General features: G+C 38.3%; 2 protein-coding genes and 1 long non-coding RNA gene across 13 annotated transcripts in view; 2 read left to right on the top strand and 1 right to left on the bottom strand.

Annotated features, from left to right (window-relative positions):
• Nucleotides 1–4,331, top strand: part of trip12 (thyroid hormone receptor interactor 12) — a 47,110-nt gene extending 42,779 nt beyond the window's left edge. For 7 of the 8 annotated variants that reach the window (XM_056765557.1, XM_056765556.1, XM_056765555.1 and 4 more), the window contains 6 exons: nucleotides 1,376–1,540; nucleotides 1,941–2,105; nucleotides 2,190–2,303; nucleotides 2,417–2,511; nucleotides 2,590–2,693; nucleotides 2,767–4,331. In XM_056765557.1, coding sequence (XP_056621535.1) covers nucleotides 1,376–1,540; nucleotides 1,941–2,105; nucleotides 2,190–2,303; nucleotides 2,417–2,511; nucleotides 2,590–2,693; nucleotides 2,767–2,963 — 840 coding nt within the window. In that variant the 3' untranslated portion in view covers nucleotides 2,964–4,331. Of the gene's footprint in view, nucleotides 1–1,375; nucleotides 1,574–1,940; nucleotides 2,106–2,189; nucleotides 2,304–2,416; nucleotides 2,512–2,589; nucleotides 2,694–2,766 lie in introns of all 8 variants that reach the window. The other variant, XM_056765554.1, reaches the window with a different exon arrangement.
• A 2,995-nt stretch (nucleotides 4,332–7,326) lies between these two features.
• The window catches only part of veph1 (ventricular zone expressed PH domain-containing 1), a 91,730-nt gene continuing 79,092 nt past the window's right edge, over nucleotides 7,327–19,964 (top strand). For 2 of the 4 annotated variants that reach the window (XR_008908774.1, XM_056765491.1), the window contains exons 1-3: nucleotides 7,327–7,463; nucleotides 13,018–13,275; nucleotides 18,019–18,234. Coding sequence is in view for 3 of the 4 variants with exons in the window: in XM_056765491.1 (XP_056621469.1) it covers nucleotides 13,138–13,275; nucleotides 18,019–18,234 (354 nt within the window). In the remaining variant the exon portion in view is untranslated. Of the gene's footprint in view, nucleotides 7,464–8,445; nucleotides 8,632–9,674; nucleotides 9,764–13,017; nucleotides 13,276–18,018; nucleotides 18,235–19,964 lie in introns of those variants that run through there. The other 2 variants (XM_056765495.1, XM_056765492.1) reach the window with 2 other exon arrangements.
• Nucleotides 13,360–18,066, bottom strand: LOC130435146 (uncharacterized). The gene is made up of 2 exons (XR_008908775.1): nucleotides 16,928–18,066; nucleotides 13,360–16,116 (listed from the first exon to the last, which is right to left on the bottom strand). It is a non-coding gene; the product is annotated as an uncharacterized LOC130435146 (long non-coding RNA).

The following is a 19,964-nucleotide window of genomic DNA, read 5'->3' as shown; positions in this document are numbered from 1 at the left end:
TCGTTGCTCGTTCTCTTATATGCTCCCGATCTCCTACGTGATACGAGACCGGTGCGTGCACAGCTGGCGCTCATTAACAATTACTCACCGGTCTCGAACCACGGTCTCGCCCCGCCTACTCCACTACATACCCCCATCACCCCTCACAGGCCGGGGGTACCCCCGAGACTGTGCTTGCTCCCCCCCTTCCCCTGGCGGCCGGCGGTGGCTCCTCCTTTAGTGGGAAGTCGGGGTGTGTTCCCGTCCCCTGCTCCTCCCCCTTGGGCGGACGGACGCAGGCTCCTCCCTCTGGCAGGCGGTGGCCGCACTGGGCACTCCCGCCCCCTGCTCCTCCCCCTCGGGGGACGGTGGCAGGCTCCGGCCTCTGGCGGACGGTGGCAACTCCCCCGCTCCCACTTGGACGATAGCCACCCCACCTCGACCCAGGGGCGCAGCAGCAAAGGTCGCCATTCCACCGATGCTTTGACGGTGGCCGCACTGTGCACTTTCCCCAGAGCCACCACTTCGGGCAGCCACTGGCGGGACGCCCTTCGTCCGCGCTGCCCGAACTCTCCGGCACCGTGAGGCCACTCGGCAGCGAGGACTCTCCGACAGCATGTCTCTCCTTCCTCCTGGGTTTCGGCACCGATGTAATGAGGTTCATTTAAAGGAAGGAAGGAGGTGGGAACTGGCAAACATTTAATCAAAATAATAACAAAGTAAAAAAACAGCCGGCCCCCCTCACGGTTGACGGCCGGCGAATAAAACATGCATACAAACATAAAACATGTTCGGGCTCGGTCCTCTCTCATCGACGGTCCGGTCGCTAGTTCTCTTACATGCTCCCGATCTCCTACGTGATAGGAGACCGTTGCGCGCACAGCTGGCACTCACTGCAGATTATCTCTGATAGCAAGCAAAATAAATAACAATAAATTACATTAGCTCGTAAATTAAAGGTACGTCTAGCTATTATTAGTTGGGGTCGCCAGTATAAGAACTGTTTGTGACAAAGTTAGCCGACCCATCCTACAAATAGTTTTTTATACAATAAGATATCATAGAAATGAATAGGAATTGATTAAAATATAAATAGTTATATTATTATCTACTAAGCCAGACCGATAAACAAACAGACCTGAAGTTAACTCTGCATCTGATAAAACCGTCTATAACACTAGAAATTTAGATAAATAAATAAATTTCTAGAGATTAATACAAATGTAAGATTTATTACAAACTAAGGGTCAATGACGGGCAAGAATATTTAAAATGCATGTGCCAGGTTATTAGAAATATATTATTTTATTCATGTTTTTCCCATTTTTTTTTTTTATTATTAACGCAGTTGCTGTGTGATAGTTAGGTTAACATCGCCTTATATTTGCGTGTCCAGTTGGATTTGCCTCTAGGTTTGCCCTTCTATAAGTGGATGTTGAGGCACGAGTCGTCAATCAGCTCTCATGACTTGGTCAACATTGATCCCGGTGTGGCCAAATCCATCCAGCATCTGGAGGACATCATCCGCCAGAAGAAGAGAATAGAGCAGGACAGATCACATGTGAGCCCTGACTCTGACCTCTACAAACACATAGTATGCAACCAAATCTTTGCATCATTAAAGTATTAGTTCACTTTCAAAATGAAAATTCTGTCATCATTTACGCCCTCTTGAGGTTTCAAACCTGTATGATTTGCAGAACACAAAATAAGATATTTTGAGGAATGTTGTTAACAGCCCCTCATTCACCTGCATTGGTTATAGTAGAAGTGAAAGGGGGGCTGTGCTGTTCTGTTACCAACATTTTCCAAAATATCTTCTTTTTCGTTCTGCAGAAGAAAGTCACACAGGTTTGAAATGACAATAGGGTGAGGAAATGATGACAGATTTTCATTTTGAGAGTGAACTACTTGGCTCCAGTGTCCAACATAAGACAAATAAGTGTCCTTGTGTCATTCAGACGCGGGAGACTCTACAGCAGGCCTTGGAGAGTCTCAACATGAACGGCTGCTCAGTGGAGGATCTCGGGCTAGACTTCACTCTGCCCGGATTCCCCAACATCGAACTGAAGAAGGGAGGCAAAGATGTGCCAGTCACCATTCACAACCTGGAGGAATATCTCCGAGTAGGAAGCTAAATAACTGTTCACCCTAATCTATTTTTGTGGTGTGAATTTCCAGTTGTAATTGTTCCTGCTTTATTTTAATAGTTGGTGGTGTACTGGACCCTCAATGAGGGCGTGTCACGGCAGTTCGAGTCTTTTAGGGAAGGATTCGAGTCCGTGTTCCCTCTTCATCACCTGCAGTACTTTTATCCCGAAGAGGTTAGTATTGTCTTATAGACTGTAAAGAACACAATACTGGGAAAGTTAGCGTTGTGTTGGTGAGATTTGCTGCTGATATTTAGTTAATGCTTCCTTCGCTTTCTCTTGCACAGCTGGATCAGTTATTGTGTGGCAGTAAGTCAGAGTCTTGGGATGTAAAGACGCTGATGGAGTGCTGCAGACCGGACCACGGCTACACGCACGACAGGTACGTAGTCATGCTAACACGCGTTTAAACACAGATGAGAATGAAAAATGAGAGAGATTTTGTTGTTTGTGTGGGTAGCCGTGCGGTGAGGTTCCTGTTTGAGGTGCTAAGCAGTTTCGATGCGGAGCAGCAGAGACTGTTCCTGCAGTTCGTCACAGGGAGCCCCAGACTTCCCGTTGGAGGTGAGAAACCATCTCAGCAATGTAACCTTTCTGCAGAGATGCGTTCTCCGCTAACCCGATCTCTATCTTTCAGGATTCCGGAGTTTAAACCCTCCTCTCACCATTGTTCGGAAGACGTTCGAGTCGACGGAGAACCCGGACGACTTCCTTCCTTCCGTCATGACGTGCGTGAACTACCTGAAGCTGCCGGATTACTCCAGCATCGAGATCATGCGCGAGAAACTGTTGATCGCCGCCCGTGAGGGCCAGCAGTCTTTCCACCTGTCCTGATCTCACTTCCCAAACCCTCTAACTCAGAAATGGCCTTCAATCGACTCACTGCAGAACCACAGAAATCCTGACTTCTTCCTTAGACTTCCTCCTCTTTCATTTCCACCCATCACCCCCCCCCCGCCGTTTTTTTTGTTTCGAACACTCACATCGAGGCAAAATATGTACAGCCTACTTGTTTAAAGAAAAGCAGCTTGCAGAAACCTAAACCATAGAGCGTAAGAGACTTCCTTTTCACTCCCAAGCCGGAGGAAAGGGTATTATGCGACTCATCGGATTTAAAAAAGAAAAAACACTTTTTTGTAAGAAACATTAAGAAAACACTCGAGAGCAGATTATTAAAATATATCAATAGTTGAGAGATGTCCGCAAAGAGGGGAAATAACCTGGGTGATGTTTTAAACTCATTGACGTGTGGAGAAAAAAGGGATGTTTTCTTTCTCTCCTGCTGGATGACATCTTCACTGTGTGTTCCTGTTGGGGAGGGGGCATCCATTGAGCAGGCAAGGGTTCCTATAGCTCCAAAGATCATTTGTACAGACAAAAATTTGCAGATTTTGCTTATTTGACATTTGATAGAATAGATGTGTGCTCTCCTGCCCAGTTTGCCCCCGTTTTCTGTATTATACCCCACCGAGTCTCTGCATTTTGGTTCCACTTCATTTAATTTCTCTTTCCTCTTGTGTGTCGTTTTTCTTTATTTGAGAGAATTTTTTGAACGCGTAAGAGAGTTCCAGTTGGTTGAATGCGGGTAGCGTTGTAAGCGTAGTATCTTTATTATAATATTATTATAATTATTGTTTTGTTTTTAACCCAAGTTGAAATAGTTTTCTGGCCAATATTTCACATCGAGTGTCTGCTCTGTTGAAGAGATATCCATTGTGTAGGGTTCTAGTAGTGCTTCTGCTGGACTTCTGGGGGACTTGAGGTCTTATTGACGGGCCTGCTGAAGTTGCTTGGCTGACGAAGCCGGGCTCAAATCCCATTATGTAGCCAAGCACAAGAAATTCATTTAAAAGGATTGTCTGGTCTTATTTTATGGTTTCACGGCCAGATAGCATTTCAAAAAAGAAGAAAAAAAATCATTAAATGATATAGAGTTTATATGCAGTTTTCACACCCGGTTTGAGGTGGCTGCCTTTTTTTTTAATTTTCTATTGTTTCTGTTTTTCCTCTTGCTGTAGTTTATTTTTGCACTGCTGGCTTGGAACAAACCGTGGTGTGCACTGCAGTCTGTGGCCAGGAGGAGGCGCCAGTGTTTGCTCTCCTGTCCTCATCGTTCATGTGCTGGTTTCTAAGATCTGCAATAATTTACTTCATCAGGTTCATGTTTTTACCTGAACATAAATAAAGTAATTGTTTGACTCAGTCTGGTCTCTTACTGACCCCGCAGCAGTGTGTGTGTGTGTGTGTGAGCGTTAGTATGGCAAAGTGTTAAATTTAAAGCTCCAGTGTGTAATTTTAATGTAGTCTTCAGAATTGTATGAAGACCTTACGTAATGAGGAAATGTGTTTTTATGGCTTTAGGATGACCAATTTCTATCAGCTTACACCGCGGGATCCCTTCGCCGTGTTGTTTCTACAGTAGCTCTAAACGGATATATAGATCGCGTTTTGTAAATACATAATCTCCTACGGCAAAGAAGACCTTACTTGTCAAATTTTTGAGAAGCTTTAAAGAAATAACATTCAATGATAATGTAAGGTCCTTTGCAGTTAACCATTGTACGTTTAGCTACAACTTCAGTTTTTCCTACAAAGTTTCATGTGACAACAAGTGGAAACACTACCACAGCTCTGCGAACAACATTCCGAAACTAAAATATAAGGGGAAAATGTCAAGATGATTCTGATGTGTAGTCACATAAGTAAAAACCTGTCCCTTTACATGAAGAATACAATGGTTTTAGTATCTCGTAAGAAATATGTTTAAATCGTTGATCTATAGACTTAGTCGGCATAGCTTGGAACGTCCACAAAAACTTTATATCCGTTTGTGCCATGGCGGGAAACTATCCATTACAAGAATGCGCGAGGACATCGTATGATCTAAGCTCTTATGACAGATTTTTACTGGGTGCAGTGTCAAAAAGATGCTTTGTGATATTCTGAATATATAATTACTTATTAAAAACTTGTTTTGAAGTTTTATTTACTGCGGAGAAAACTATCCGTTTAGTCCCACCCACCCTGCGCCACAACTCAGGAACGTTGATGTTTAACGAAAATTTAAGTAAGTGATTATGTGATTTGGTAAATGTATCGATTTCGGCATAGTATGTGTGACTAACGTTAGTTATTATCTTATATTCTTTCACAGCGTTAGAATTGTAGTTAAATGAAATTATTTGAAATATAAAAAAAATAATCGTTTTATGCTGCTTAATTGCAACACTTAACTATTATTTGATTAAAATAACCATTAGACATACTCTTGTCCTCCTCAAAGATGTCCATTATAAGTAAGCAGATTCGTGGCTTACAACTGAAACAACGACTATGTATAACAAATAATTAAATACATTTCTTTACCACTGATATCAAACATCAACATAATAACAGATAATTCTGTGTCTCCCATCCAATGGGGTTCGGGTTTTCTACGTATGTATCTTGCTCTGTTGAACTGAAAAAGTGAATTTATGTGTAGACCACGCCGATTCCGCCCCAGGCCGCGCCCCCAGCTATGACATCGACCAAGTCGGATTGCTCATGACGTCATTACACTGAAGCTACTGCGCCACCATGTTGTCATGCCCTTACCTTCTATTAAATTATTAGTGAGTTATGATTAAACAAAAACTTACCAGTCCTCTTTCTTATATCCGAAGTCTCACAATACATTCTTACAACACAAGTGTCTTAAGCATGTAAATAGTGAATTATTGAAAGTCGGGAATGGAATTTTGTGGTGAGAATAGCCTATTCTCGATCCCCCGATGCGACAACCAATGAGCACCACCACACTTAAGAATTTATAGAGTATGCCTCTATATGTAATCAAGAGCATTCTGAAAGATTTATTACAAGCAATATTTTAATAGCCAATGACAGCATGGGTGACTTGCTGGTTTTGTTAATCACTGTCTCTCAGCCAGTTAAGAGTTTCATTTAGCCTTAGTAATATGTATACAACTCCCAAAGCACAGGTTTTATCAGATGACAATATTTCAATAAAAATCTAAAAGAACTAAAACAGCAGAGTCCAAATTTAAAAGTAGATCATTAAAACTCTCAAAAGGGCAGTGAAATTTTTCATAAATACTAAATTCATCTAAAAATGATTGAAGTTGATTAAAAACAACTCCCTCTAAGATTTAAGATAAAAAGGGGAGATTAGATATAGGTCTAAAAATTGAAGAATCCAAGTTGTTCTTTTTCAGAAGTGATTGCACAATGGTATGTTTAAAAGCAGCTGGTACACACCCTGAGCTAAGAGATGTATTAATCAAAACTACAACACCTGACGCAACAGTCTCAAAGACATCTTATCAAAGAAAGCAGGAATATTGTCAAGGTGGCAGCTTGCAGGACGTAGCTGTTAAACTATGTCGGAAAGATAAGAGAATGTGACTTGTGCTGTGAACTGCTAAAAGACAGCTGAGCAACAGGAGAAACCAGAAGAATCGCTAATAACTGCGACGGGTGGAAAACTAAGACCAGCAATTTTGTCCACAAAATAATTTAGAAAGTTTTCACAAAATGTTGAAGACGGCACAACACGATCTGAATCACGAGGATTAACAAGAAAACATTAAAAAGAGCCTGAGGCCGCTGGCTATCACTTTCTGCAAGGTCAGCGAAAAACTTAGTTTTAGCATATTTAACTGCTCTCTGGTATTTACATAACGCATACTGCATCATTTCGAACGAAATAGTTAATTTATCCTTTTTCCACTTTCTAAGAGTATGTTACATTCATTTTGATTACATTAGCGTACATATCACATCAGAAGACCAATCACCTCAACATATGACAAATAATAAATGATAAATGTTGTGTTTAAAAAGACATGACATGAGAATACAAATTCTTTGCTGCGCTGCGTGTCCGCAGAACTTTCGCTGTTTGTGTGTTCTGTGATATGGCCAGCAGGGGACGCTGTCTAGCTGCTTGTTAGGATCATTGCATCACTGTACTGCATTAGTAGCAGCAAATCAACAAACAGCACATTTAGGAATGCATTTACTGACATGAGATTACATTTTGTTGCTTTATAAAAAACTTGCTCTATTCAGACGAATGAAACATAATGCATATTATACCCAATTTGTAATACAGGCATGCACCTGTTGCTGAAGGTAATACCAGCACCGACAACACGTTGGCGACATCGCCTGCTAAAGCTTACAAGTGACCGTAAATAAATGATCGTCCTGTGAGAGAAGTTGGTATTAAGAGCAATCATCTCGATTTGGAATATTTAACAACCCCCCCCGTTCATCGTTGTCCTGCTATCGGTACAGCTCTAGACACACGGGTTTTGTGATCGGAAAACGGTGAGTGACCTTGAGGATTTTGAGAGCGTGCCTTTTTGCTCACATGATGCTGAATGTGTCTGGGTCGTATCAACTTGCCCTAGCAGAAGTTGGCCAGGGTTGTGCAAGAACATCCCATATGTTCTTGCAGCAAAGCTTACATTTTTGTTTATATTGAATGTAATTCAAGCATGCTCAATGAGGCAACCATGAACACTTAGGGATCAAGTGTGTGTCTATTTCTCTTCAACTGTTAACACGACTCTACAGTCTTTGGATAAGCTTTTGTGCCATGTTTTGTTTGTGGGTCTGCCTTCTGTATAAATGCTTTAGATTCACTAAATCATTATGTTCACTAAAAAGTGAGGTTATGACTTTAAATGCGCGATATATCTTATATGCAAAATCAATACTGCTAAATTCAAATTGTTTTGCAATATAAAGTCCAACTAATTAAATGAGGATAACATGGCGTTGAACCCTGAAATACACAGTGTTAATGTGTAGATTAGCTGTGATGTGTAACATCATTCATGAAGGACATAAGAATTTAGTTGCCTTTAGTGCATGTTGCGAGGTTTCCGCGCGCATTCCACCGAGGATAACCGAGGCAACAGAGACCTGACAGCGCGCGTATTATCGTGGAAACTGTTGAAAAACTGTATGCCGCTGCTTTTTAAGAAATTATAAATTAATATAATAGTGTATGGCTACAACTCCGTTATATGGTAAGAAATCACGCATTGACATGCTTATTTGAATGTATAAAGCATACAATTAATAATAAATAATAAATTAGTAATAACACGATATTTGTACCAACAGTAGATTAAATGTCTGGTTAGGAAAATATAATTGAGTATGATTCTAAAACATACTTTTCTACCTTCTATTTTACTTTTTTTTAATTTGAAAGTGATAGTTCACCCAAAACTGAAAGTTCTGTAATCATTTACTCACCTTCTTGTAATTTCAAACATTTATGACTTTCTTTCTTTCACAGAGCACAGAAGAAGATGTTTTGAAGAATATTGGTCACCGAACTGCACTGGCCCCCGTTTACTTCTATTGTATGGACAGTCACAAAACCAGTGCAAGTGAAAGGGACAAATTAACAACATTCTTCAAAATATCTTCTTTTGTGTTCTGCTGAAGCAAGAAAGCCATTCAGGTTTGCAATGACATGAGGGTGAGTAAATGATGACAGGATTTCATTTTTTGGGTGAAGTGTATTCTTAAAGGAGCGGGATGAATGCTACACAGTACATTCCTGTTTAAAAGCTGAAGATTTTCCACATGGTGAGCGTTGCATGAATGTGTACAGAGGAATGGCAGATGCCACTCCAAAGACAAGTGCATGTATGTGTGTATCTGAACTGCAGCCTGTGAGCGTGTAAGAATCTGACCCAGCAGCTGCAGTACTGTACACCAGTGGTTCTCAAACTTTCTCTTTGTAAGGGTCCCTTTGTGTGGGGTGACATATAATCTTAAACTTAGAATTTTAATTAAACCAAAAACAAATTCAGTTTTACAATGCTGGAACATCAATTATTTTGGTTGGTGATCCTAGTTTTGGATAAAACTTAATACATTACTGTATTTCATAAAATGCCACAAAATCTGTGGCCCCCCTGGATCCATCTTGGGGTCCCCCCAGTTTGAGAACCACTGCTGTACACCATAAATAATGCAACATATAACTGCAAAGATCTGCCAGCGATTCATGCAAATTTTTTACTCTTTTTCACTCACACATATTTACAAATATAGTAAATGGTTTACATTCTTGCTGGTTCTCATTCATCGCATGTCATTCTGCAATCTGCAGTATGCATAATGAGATGATAACACAATTCTTTTATGCCTGGATGGGTGACCCAAAAAGTTGTAGTGAAAGAGTGTCATAATTCAATCTAATTAAAAAAATAAGAAATTAATTAAATTATGATAAAAAAATAAAGTAAGCCTAGTTTTTTACTTTTAACATGGAAACACTTCAAATCCTGATCAACCTGAACATAAAAAGTGCTTTGGCCACTCAAGGTTAGAATTCTGCTCTAAATATTTGCAGCCTGTGGTATCTGACCTTGAGGGCTATAATTTCAAGGACATTTATCTGGCTGCTCTCATTGTTTTGATTGTGATGGTAAAGGAATGTGTGAATGGGCATTTTTGTCCCACCCTCATCTCAGTCACACAAAGCCTCTCTTTGACCGTGAGTCTGGAGGGAAACCCACTCCCACCCTGTCTAGGATGGCATACACAATACGTGTTTTGTGAACACGGACCCAGTGTGTGCCGGCTGTGGAGGGAGAGAACAGGTATGCTGTCTATCTTTATATCTTTGCTCATGAAGATGTTCTTCAGTCTAGTTGTCTCCAGGAGGGACGCTTTGATCAACAGGTGCCCATTATAGCAGTGAAGGAGGGAACAGGAATACAAAAGACTCAATGTTAAATTCTGTCAATGTCTCCTAAAGTAATGATTGGCTACATACAGATGTTCTTGCATATGGGGTGGTTGCCTAGATTGCTATGGTTTTTTGCATGTTTTTAGCACGTTGCCATGCCGTTGATAGGCTGGTCTTGGTTGTTACTAGGTGTCTTTTTAGTAGAAATAGTCAACCCAATAGACTTTCACAGCGTCTTAAATTGCATACTGTGAAAATACTGATTTTGAATAAGGACCTACCTACCTATCGACCATTATAATGGTATGTTCTTTATAGAATGAGTGGGAGTAGTATGAAAACATTTCGGACATACTCCATCCGACATGTTTTATTGTCATGTGACCCGTATTCTCTTTGACCTATGACGATTTAACAACAACCTGTTTGTTAGCATTGGCAAAAACATAAATTTAGCCACAAGAAATTATTTGATCAGTTTCTACATTTGAAACAACCTATGAGAATTTAAGGAGGCGGGGCCACCAGTGCACTCAGTTTATTTCTAGCTGCTTGATTTAAAGCTACTCAGCTTTTTTAACCCACACTTATCATTTTATACATTTTTTTATCTGTTCAACATATTTAAGTGCATATTGGGGTTTAACAATACACCCATATCACGATTCAAAACGCAATATGGGATTCACAAGCAAACTGTAAAAAAATTAATTGTAGAGTTCTTCCCATGAACAGTTTTCAACAATTTAACAATCAAATGTCGGATCATTCAGCCTGCTGATCTATAAGTCTATCACAACCACAAATATAGTATTTGAGATCGAGGTTGACACATTAGACTGCTATGATGCAATTCGTTGGCTCTCTTCAGGTAGTCCAGTTACAAATGGCTTATAGTAAACTCTGCACAATAAAATACCAAACTAAAGTTTTTAAAAATGAAAATAGGAACTTAAATAATCATATGTCAAACTGAAGAGCTGTGTGCTTAGAAGTTATTTCTGTAGCGCCTACATGTGTCGTATCTTTAAACGTATGAGTGCATTCATGCGTGTCCATGAGAACGTGTTTTTAAAGACTGCATTCCTGAGATTGTTAAGCCGTAACCTGGAGATTCATTGTAGCTGGTGATTGTTTAAGAGTCCAGTGACCTTCTTTCTGCATGCTAAATGCTGTAAAAATAACAAAACAGAGTTTATGCTTATTATTTTTACTGAATAGTTATTTATTCATTTAGGGGTGTCCTTGACTAAGGATTTACATAGTCGAATCAGAATTGTCACGTCTTGCCTATAGTCTAGTGATGGTGGAATCGCATGAAACGTGCGTGCGTGTGTGTGTGGACGACGCTATGTGATTAACAAGGGTACAGTGCATAGTGCTGGTCAACATTGATACACCAAAGAACAATATATAACACTGTATTTTACAGTGCCCTTGTTACACATGCTACATATATTTCCTATAGTATTTTCTATAAATTATGCTTAATTACATGTAACTAACCCTAAATCCTATAGTAAATACATAGTTAATTTTTACTCTAAATGTCCACCTGATGTGGTATGGGCACCATCTCACTGTTTGCAAACAATCGACATCATAGCAGATTTATTCCTGCAGAATTCTACAGGAAACAAACCAAATCACCGCTAGGTAATGAAGCACATACTGGTCAAATAAAAGCAGTTTTCATTGAGAAGACACATATAAAGTCATTGGGATTACATTTATGGATCAGTGGTTTGGTAGTGATGTTGAGTTGTGCATCTTGTCTCCTCAGAGACGGTCACATTGCTACTGACTGATGGCAGCTTTTATGATTCATTTAGATTAGAGGCTGATAGTAGAACAGACAGACCTAAGACAGAGATGTTCTTTTTGGTTTATCTTCTGATCTTCATTGGCTCTTGAGTGTCAGAATGGTCAGGCTGAAGAAGACACAGAAGCATTCTTATGCTGTCCTTCAGAATCATTGTTAGGTGACAATGGACCCTGTGATAAAGGGATTAATAGGGAAGCTAGTAGCTACACACCCTTCTGGGCCTTTTCGAATTTTGAAATTATTAATTTTAAAATAGATTTTCCATTAGGTTTATTTATAATGCTAGTAAAGAACTAGCTAGTTTTTGAACCAAAGCAGTCATAATATGGCTTCTCGTGACTGGGGGTGATATAATGACATGAATAATTTTCTATAATGTTATATACTGTTATTATGTTCTATATATAATCATTATTTTATGTATTAATAATTTTCCCATATTTGGTGGCTTTTGCTCCTGTGGCCTAGATAGAATATTGTCCATCCGATGCATCTGATCTGGGAGTGTCTAATGTGTACTTGTGCCTACTGTTTTTTTTTCATACTATTGTCACGCACATACCATTACACATTTTCACCTGTTATATAGCACAGAAGTTATTTCAGACGCAGGGCATATCTCTGTAGAGTTGTATTATCAAGATTGTTTATTTTCAGTCCATGTTTGACTTAGGTTAATACTATTGTGTCAGATTAAGATTCTGCAATATGAAAAAAAGGCATGACTGAACACATTTGATACAACAGTGTGACTGGAAGCGTGACTTTTTACTCTTTAATAAATGATGAATTCCTGGGGGGACGGGTTTAACACATCACAGATTAACAGTGGTTTAGTGCACGAGGGGAACACTGGCGTGATTGTTTTTTTATATTAACTAACTGGAAGTTTGGCAGCCTGGAATTCCATCCAGGTTCACTTTGGAGGCAATAGATGATTTTTATTTATGCGCACAATATCTCAAAGCAGTGGTCCTGGGTTCTCAAGGCACTGCACATTTAAAAATAAAGTTTATTGTATTGTTTGCATTAAAGGGATAGTTCACTCAAAAATGAAAATTCTGTCATCATTGACCCTCTTGTCATTTTAAACATGTGTGGCTTTCTTTCTTCTGCAGAACAAAAAAGAAGATATTTTGAAGAATATTGATAACCGAACAGCCGTGGCAGCCATTGACTTCTGTTGTATAGACACAAAACCAATGCAAGTGAATGGCTGCCATTGCTGTTCAGTCAACAACATTTTTCAAAATATCTTCTTTTGTATTCCGCAGAAGAAAGGTGTGACATGATGGTTTAAATGATGTTAACATTAATTTTAGTTTGTGTTGTGGTTTTAGGTTGTAGTTTTCTAGTTGTATGTTTTTGCCCGGCACCCCGTCACCATCAGGATCATGTCAGGCCATCGCGGTAACACAGGGCAGCAGAGGCAGCCTGCTCAAGCTTGAGCCCAACCCAGAATGCATCATCTCTTCCGTCTAGTGCTGGGACAGAGAGACCTGTCCCGCGCAGGTGATCTCTTCTCCCTGGATGACCATGAGATTGAAGATTGTCTGTCTCAAGCCCTAGAGGAAATCAAAAGCATATCCTGCTCTCCGGTGAGTATACTGTACAACACGCTGACAGGAGACAAGCAAAGGCATCATACAACCTCCTTAAATGAGTTTAAAGAAATCAGATCGTACAATTTTTTGCATTTTATTTCGTTTACATAATAACATTTTATTTTACACTCACAAAGTAACTTAAAAACAAATATTCAAAACATAAAGTAAAGAAACTAATGTAAAACAATAAATGAAATGAAAGTCAATATGGAGATGCAGATATTAAGATGCCGAGATTTGAAAAACAAAGATAAACCCGTAAAGTTTTTTATTTTTGCCATCAATATAAGTCTACCCAAGTACCCGACTAAAAAGGTAAAATCTCATCAGTTGTATGACTTTTCTTAAACTAATTACATACTGGGTCTCCTTGGCTTTGTAATCCAGTTGAATAGTGTTCAGTTTTTTTGAAGCTCCAAAAAGCACATCTGTTCCATAAGTAGTTGGTTAACAAACGCTGGTGAACTGATGGATTCAATGTGTAAGACTACTATATTTCAAACTTTTTTATATGGTATTATAGAATAGTCGCACATGTTCAGTCCACATGTTTAGTCAAAACTTTTGGTTCCAAGTTTTCAACAGCAACAACATAAACAAACTTTAGTTGCACATTCATGCTTTTATGGCCCAAATGGAACTTCCAGTGACCTTAGACGAGAAGAAATGTGTACATACAAGGGAGGCGTTCAAGGCATATTGCAGCTTGGGTACCTGTAACTATTTTCCTTCTGGAAAAGTTAAAAGCATTCTGACCCACATGAATGGAAATACATGTGTTGTTTACGGAGAAATCGAGGCGGGTTGGACACTTTCTCCACATGGATTGTTTACGATGAAGAATGGTGAAGTCCAGTGTGGGCATTCCATCTGGATGGCATGGTAAGTATGACTTTCTGTAACATTTTACATTACATTTTACATTTGGCAGACACTTTTACCCAAAGGGACTTACAATGCATTATACTATAAATTGTATCTGAGTTTGACTGCGACCAAAATGCTCACGAATTTATAACGGGTCTCGCATTGGTGGGAGTGGCAAAAAATTTTTTGCCCCACCAAATATTTATTTAACATTTAATGTGATTTTGTGACTGGTAAATGACGTGCTTGTGATAATTGCCTGTTCACAAAAACATGTCTCCTTTTCTTCCCTGACAAGTGTTCCGCACATCCTGCTGAGATAAAGGAAATATCATATCCAGTGAAGTGTTTTCCATGTTAACTTCTATCTTTTGCGAAACAGCTGAGAAAAACAAACAGCGCGTTATGTCCGATTCGCGATGTAATGACTGATTTGAACCAATTCATTTTGTTGAAACAATCAACAATTTTGTGTCAGATCATTTCATAGCCTATATTTAACTTGAAAATAAAACTAAATATTAACTGTATAAAGTAACAAATAAAAAGTTTCTTTGCATTTATTTTGGATTTATTTGGCTCTCAGGTGTTAAAACCGCAAATTTTAAGTGCCTATTTTAAAAGACAGTGACAAATTAACAGAACGATTCATCAACTGAGATCATTATAATCACTGTAAAAAAGATCAAATTATAAGTTGGTGCGACCAGTGGGGAAAATTAGTCTGGAGCTCTGCCCTGGAATCGAACCCATGACCTTGGCATTGGTAGCGCCATGCTCCAACCACTGAGGCAGTGGTTAGCATTTAGATTAGCTATTGCAATGCTGGAATTTATTCTGTTGATAATATATCTATCTGATCTATGCAGCAATAGAGAGTTGTGTAGCCATGTCGGTACGATTTGGTCACAGGTTACCGAGAAGTGGAGATATTTTAACTATCATTATATTTAATAATATGATATTTAATAATATAAATGTGTCTTCCTTATTTTTATATTAATATTAAAAATTATAATATATTTATGAATAATGTACATTTCAAATTTCCTTTCAGACTGATCCACAACCAGTAGCTCAATTCTTGAAACCATGCAAAAACATCAAGCTACAAGCTCCGCTCTCCCTTCCCCCACTAAATCAATTAGGGTCATCAAAATAGCTGTATGCAAAGGCTATGCTTTTAGCTTTTATTTAAACACACGCTGCCAAAAGGTATGGAGGCATTTGCAAATAGAAAACTGCAGTTAAGTGATAGCTAAATGAAAATGGTCCCAAAAGCAGCTCAACAGTGCTGATTTGAAACCAGTCTAACATGAAAAAAAAAGGTTTGCGTTTATTCTAAAAAAAGCATGTTGTTTGTGTTTTTGAAACATCAAGCTATTTTACTTTTTACATTGAGAACAGTAAAAGCAACAGAAATTGTAGTCTACAGTATTTATATATCAGTCAATAAAACTGTTAATTTATAGTTTATTACTGAATATGTCCATTTTTATCCCTTTTGTAGATGCTGGTACATGAAGACGGACACATTTGGTGGCAAAACATTCAGTGAAACTGTTTTACATCTAACTTGTTGGAAACCTAGTCTTCTGACATCTTTTCTGGATGGTCAACGGATTGTAACTCTTTTGCCATCACATCGAGCCATTCACAAAAGATGTTTAAGACAATCTCACATTTCACTTTGAACTCTGATCTTGTACTCGTTTTCTTGCAATTCCAGTTTCATCTTCAGTAAAGCAACTTTTCTTTGCAATTCAAATTTTTCATTTTGTAACTGCTCGATGTCTGCCAATGAAAGATCTGTACCCACAGCAGTGCATCTTTCTCCAGTGTCAGCAAGGATAGACTTTACCACAGATGTTCTCTTCTGTTTCTTCTGTGAACCACTGACGCCGTTTATGTGTTCGAATATTGATGGAACATAATCTGGGTGTAATGGGTCCACTGATGGTGCACCTAAAAAAAAAATGATAGGAACCTTTAGTGTTGCACTTTGCTGAACATCATACATGCTTTGCCTGATCTTTTCTGGTTACATGCAGATTTGTGTGTCAAAAATGCATTCTTTATAAGATATTGCTAAAAAAAATTATATTGGTATCAGTATTACTATATTAGTAGCATTCTAGTACAATGAAATTAGGTCTAATTTATTTTCAGTATCACAACGTATACTCTTTCAAAGCAGCTTTACAGATTAAATATCTATCATCGATAATGGAGTAAATATGCCAGTGCAAATGTAATACGTCTTTATTTAGTAGTTTATTAGAAAATAAATGAGCTATTGTAATTTGGTATGTCCCAATAAGCAAGGCATATGCTCCTGGCCTGAAGCTAACTTCCGGTCTGTGTTGGTTATCAGTCTGGCTAGTGGCTAGCAGTATACCCTTTTATTTTATATTTAATGTATACTAATATTAATTTATATTAATGTTTTTGTAATTGTATACAATAAAATTAAACTACAATTAATTCAAACTACTCAAGACTTACTGATTCTGTGCAAAGGTCTACCGGAAGTTTGTTTATGTTGTTGCTACTTAACCCGTCTGATTGAAAAACATTGTTGCTCTTATGTTTGATGGATTTCATGTATCATAACGTTAACCATAGCTAAAGCGTATCAACAATTACATTGAGTTAACATTAACGTTATACAATGTTAGCTACGTGTCCTTTTAGCTTATTCGTTACTACTTCTGCAGGCTTGTTACTGGTCAGCTAGCTGTTAACGTTATCTGTTGCTTCATGAGGTTGTTGTTACCTGTAATGAAGTGAGTGCTACAGATCCTTGTATTCTTGCATGGCTGCCAAACCTCTCTGAGCACAGCGGCGGTCCATGCTCCTCGTCTCTCCTCGTCTCTGGGAAACCGAAACATTTTTATTTTTGAAAGGGCATTTGTTCCAGAGATCACGTTGCATCCCACAACACAACAACTTGATCCTTGCTTCAGTCTAGTCATCACCTTAACTCTCAGTGCTTTTTTAGTAGGCGCCATATTACTAGCCACTAGACAGACCGATGACAAACACAGAACGGAAGTTAATCTCGGTCAAGCGGGTTTTGACTAGGATACGGCTACGTCCACTGGGCATGCGCACTTCAATACCGCACAATTTTTGTCACGTTCAAAATAGTTGATTATATTTTTATTGTAAGGTTAGGGTTGGGGTAGGTGTTAGCTAATGTTATTTATTGTAATTATATATATATTTTTTTTGAAAAGCTTCAAAACTTTTGTAGTTTTTTCGAGTTTCTTATTCTGTGTTTTTATATTTAATATGCTTTTCAAATATGGCAGAAAGTAATATATGAGGGATTTGAATGTGTTATTTTGGTTTTATGGATGTAAATCTTGGCTAAAATGTTAAAAAGGTTAAGAACTCTCTCTCTCTCTCTCTCTCTCTCTCTCTCTCCAGGGCCTTCATTGTACTCCTTTGCACTGTCACTTGCATTCTATTATCATTCCAAACATGCCTCATAATCAGGCCCAGACTCATTCTCAAACATTACTTACATTTTCTGTGCTATTCTTTGAGGAAATGTGTAATATTTTGCTGAATGGATTTGAACAGTTAATATGTTAAAAACGTATGCACCGACAAAACTGATATCGTTATTTATTTTTCATGTTTAGTATTAAGAATCGAAAATCAGGGAGCAGTTCTTGCATTTGCCAAAATATAGATCTAATATATTCAAATATATATATGCAAAACAGAGATTTAAATTCCTTGAAAGTTCTGCTCCTATTCAGAAATCACAATCATTTGCACGCCAAAGGTTAATAGACAGTGCATGCTTCTATCATCTGTATTCAGTTATGACCTCACAGGTTTCTCATCTGGCTACAGGACTACCTGACCAATGACAATGACCAGGCGGTAGTGGAGATCTGCATCACGCGCATCACCACAGCCATCCGAGAAACGGGTTCGATCGAGAGGCACGGAGCGGCGCTTGTGTCACTTTGGGAGTCATGTCTTGAACACAACCTTCAGCCGCAGGGCAAAGATGAAGACACGCCTCATGCCAAGATCGCCTCTGACATCACAAGCTGCATCCTGCAGGTGCCACACGAATCACCTTCATTGTAATCTTACATTAACTCCTTACAGCCTCCTCACAGACCTTCATGTTCAGTGTACAATTGTGTGCAGGAATGTAAGTCGGACATGTACTCTATTAATATCATTACAGATAATAACAAACCGAGTAACATTTTTTTTTATCCTGTGTAAACTTGAGGAGAACGTGCATCCACTAAACATCATCATTTGTTTAAAAGTATTTGCACAGATGTACAAACCCTCTTAAAAGAAAAAAGGAGGGTCCTGACTTTTCCATTCTAAGTGTTTGAAGCTGATTGGTTGTCATAATTGTAGTCTTTCACAGAGTCTGAAGTGATGTGACTCAAGACACAACTGACACGCATGACAGCAATAAGCCATAATCTCTCCATTTTCTTATTATTTACTCTTTAAGGAGCTTTTTGAAGTCATGTTATAATTAATTTCTCTAGACGGCTGCTCCACGCCCCACATCCATCCGCTCAGTGTCCTCTCTCACCCCATTGGCTTTCGCTCTCTTAGTCTCCCTCTCACACACATTCACTTATATAATGAGACACATACAGTATGAATCCCTCAGCAGGGCTTATGGAGAGGCTGAGTTAGAGTGATGCATTCTGGGTAAAGGTGGAGATCAGGACTCTGTAGACAGCTGCTACTTGACTGCGTTTTCTGCAAGAGCTCTTTAAAACCAATGAGCAACGTCATATAGAAATGGGTTTTCATAATTAGTTTTGTAAGTTATTTGCTTTACGTCACGTTTTTCTATGTTTTTGCTTAGATGTTCAAGGACATTTTCTCTTGAGGTGAGAGAATAAAGAGGCTCTCTTTAAACAGGACAGGAGTTATGTCTGCTTACTTCAGAAACCGCACTCATACTTTATGAACATTTTTTTGTGGTTTCCAAAGGGATCATATTTGTTGTGCTAAAAATAAATAATAATTAATTATTTTGAATAGTCAACTAATCACACAATTTGACAGACAAAATAGTGAAAAGTTGTATCTGTAGTGTAATCTATACAGAGTATTGTCAACAAATATTCATAATAAACAAAAATGAAAATTAAATAAAAATAAAAATTAATTATAGCAACATAAAAAATAAACCATAAGTTATAAAATGTTAAAAGCATAAACCAAATTTACACAAAAAACTAAAACTAAAAGCTAATTTAAAGTATTAATACAATTAAATAGAGCTAAGATCTATTACGATCTAAAACTAATAACTCTGTTCGGACATTAGAAGTCCATTAGGATAGGTTAGAAATATTCTGTAAATGTCTAATGTTATAATCTTAAATGTACACTGTTTACTTAACTGTTTGACCCTTAAAATATTTGCATCATGTACCCTATAGGGGGCAGCAGAACATTTAAAATGAGGTTTCACCCACATCATACTCTTAAAGCAGATCTATTGAAATGTTAATTGTTATCTTTTATGTCTTATTCAGTGTTTTCTTTATATTAATGAAGCAGCCACTAAGCCAGTTTACCCTTACATGTTTACTGTTTGGATCTAATAACCCAGACTTTATTGATCATTCTGGGCATACGGTGTTGAAACAATTTGTCCTCATTTAAATAAAGCATCTTATTGACATTTTCAGTTCAGCTTAAGGTGTGAATGTCATAACCTGTAAACATTTAGCAGTTGATTGACATAATCTGTGACCTGAGAGGAGAGTCTGAAGTTATGGGACAATATCAGTATTTGTCTCTTT

This window comes from Triplophysa dalaica, chromosome 14, assembly GCF_015846415.1.
Source record: "Triplophysa dalaica isolate WHDGS20190420 chromosome 14, ASM1584641v1, whole genome shotgun sequence".
Taxonomy (NCBI): Eukaryota; Metazoa; Chordata; class Actinopteri; order Cypriniformes; family Nemacheilidae; genus Triplophysa; species Triplophysa dalaica.
The sequence above is the reverse complement of the archived record's forward strand: the minus strand, read 5'-3'. Positions and strand labels throughout refer to the sequence as shown.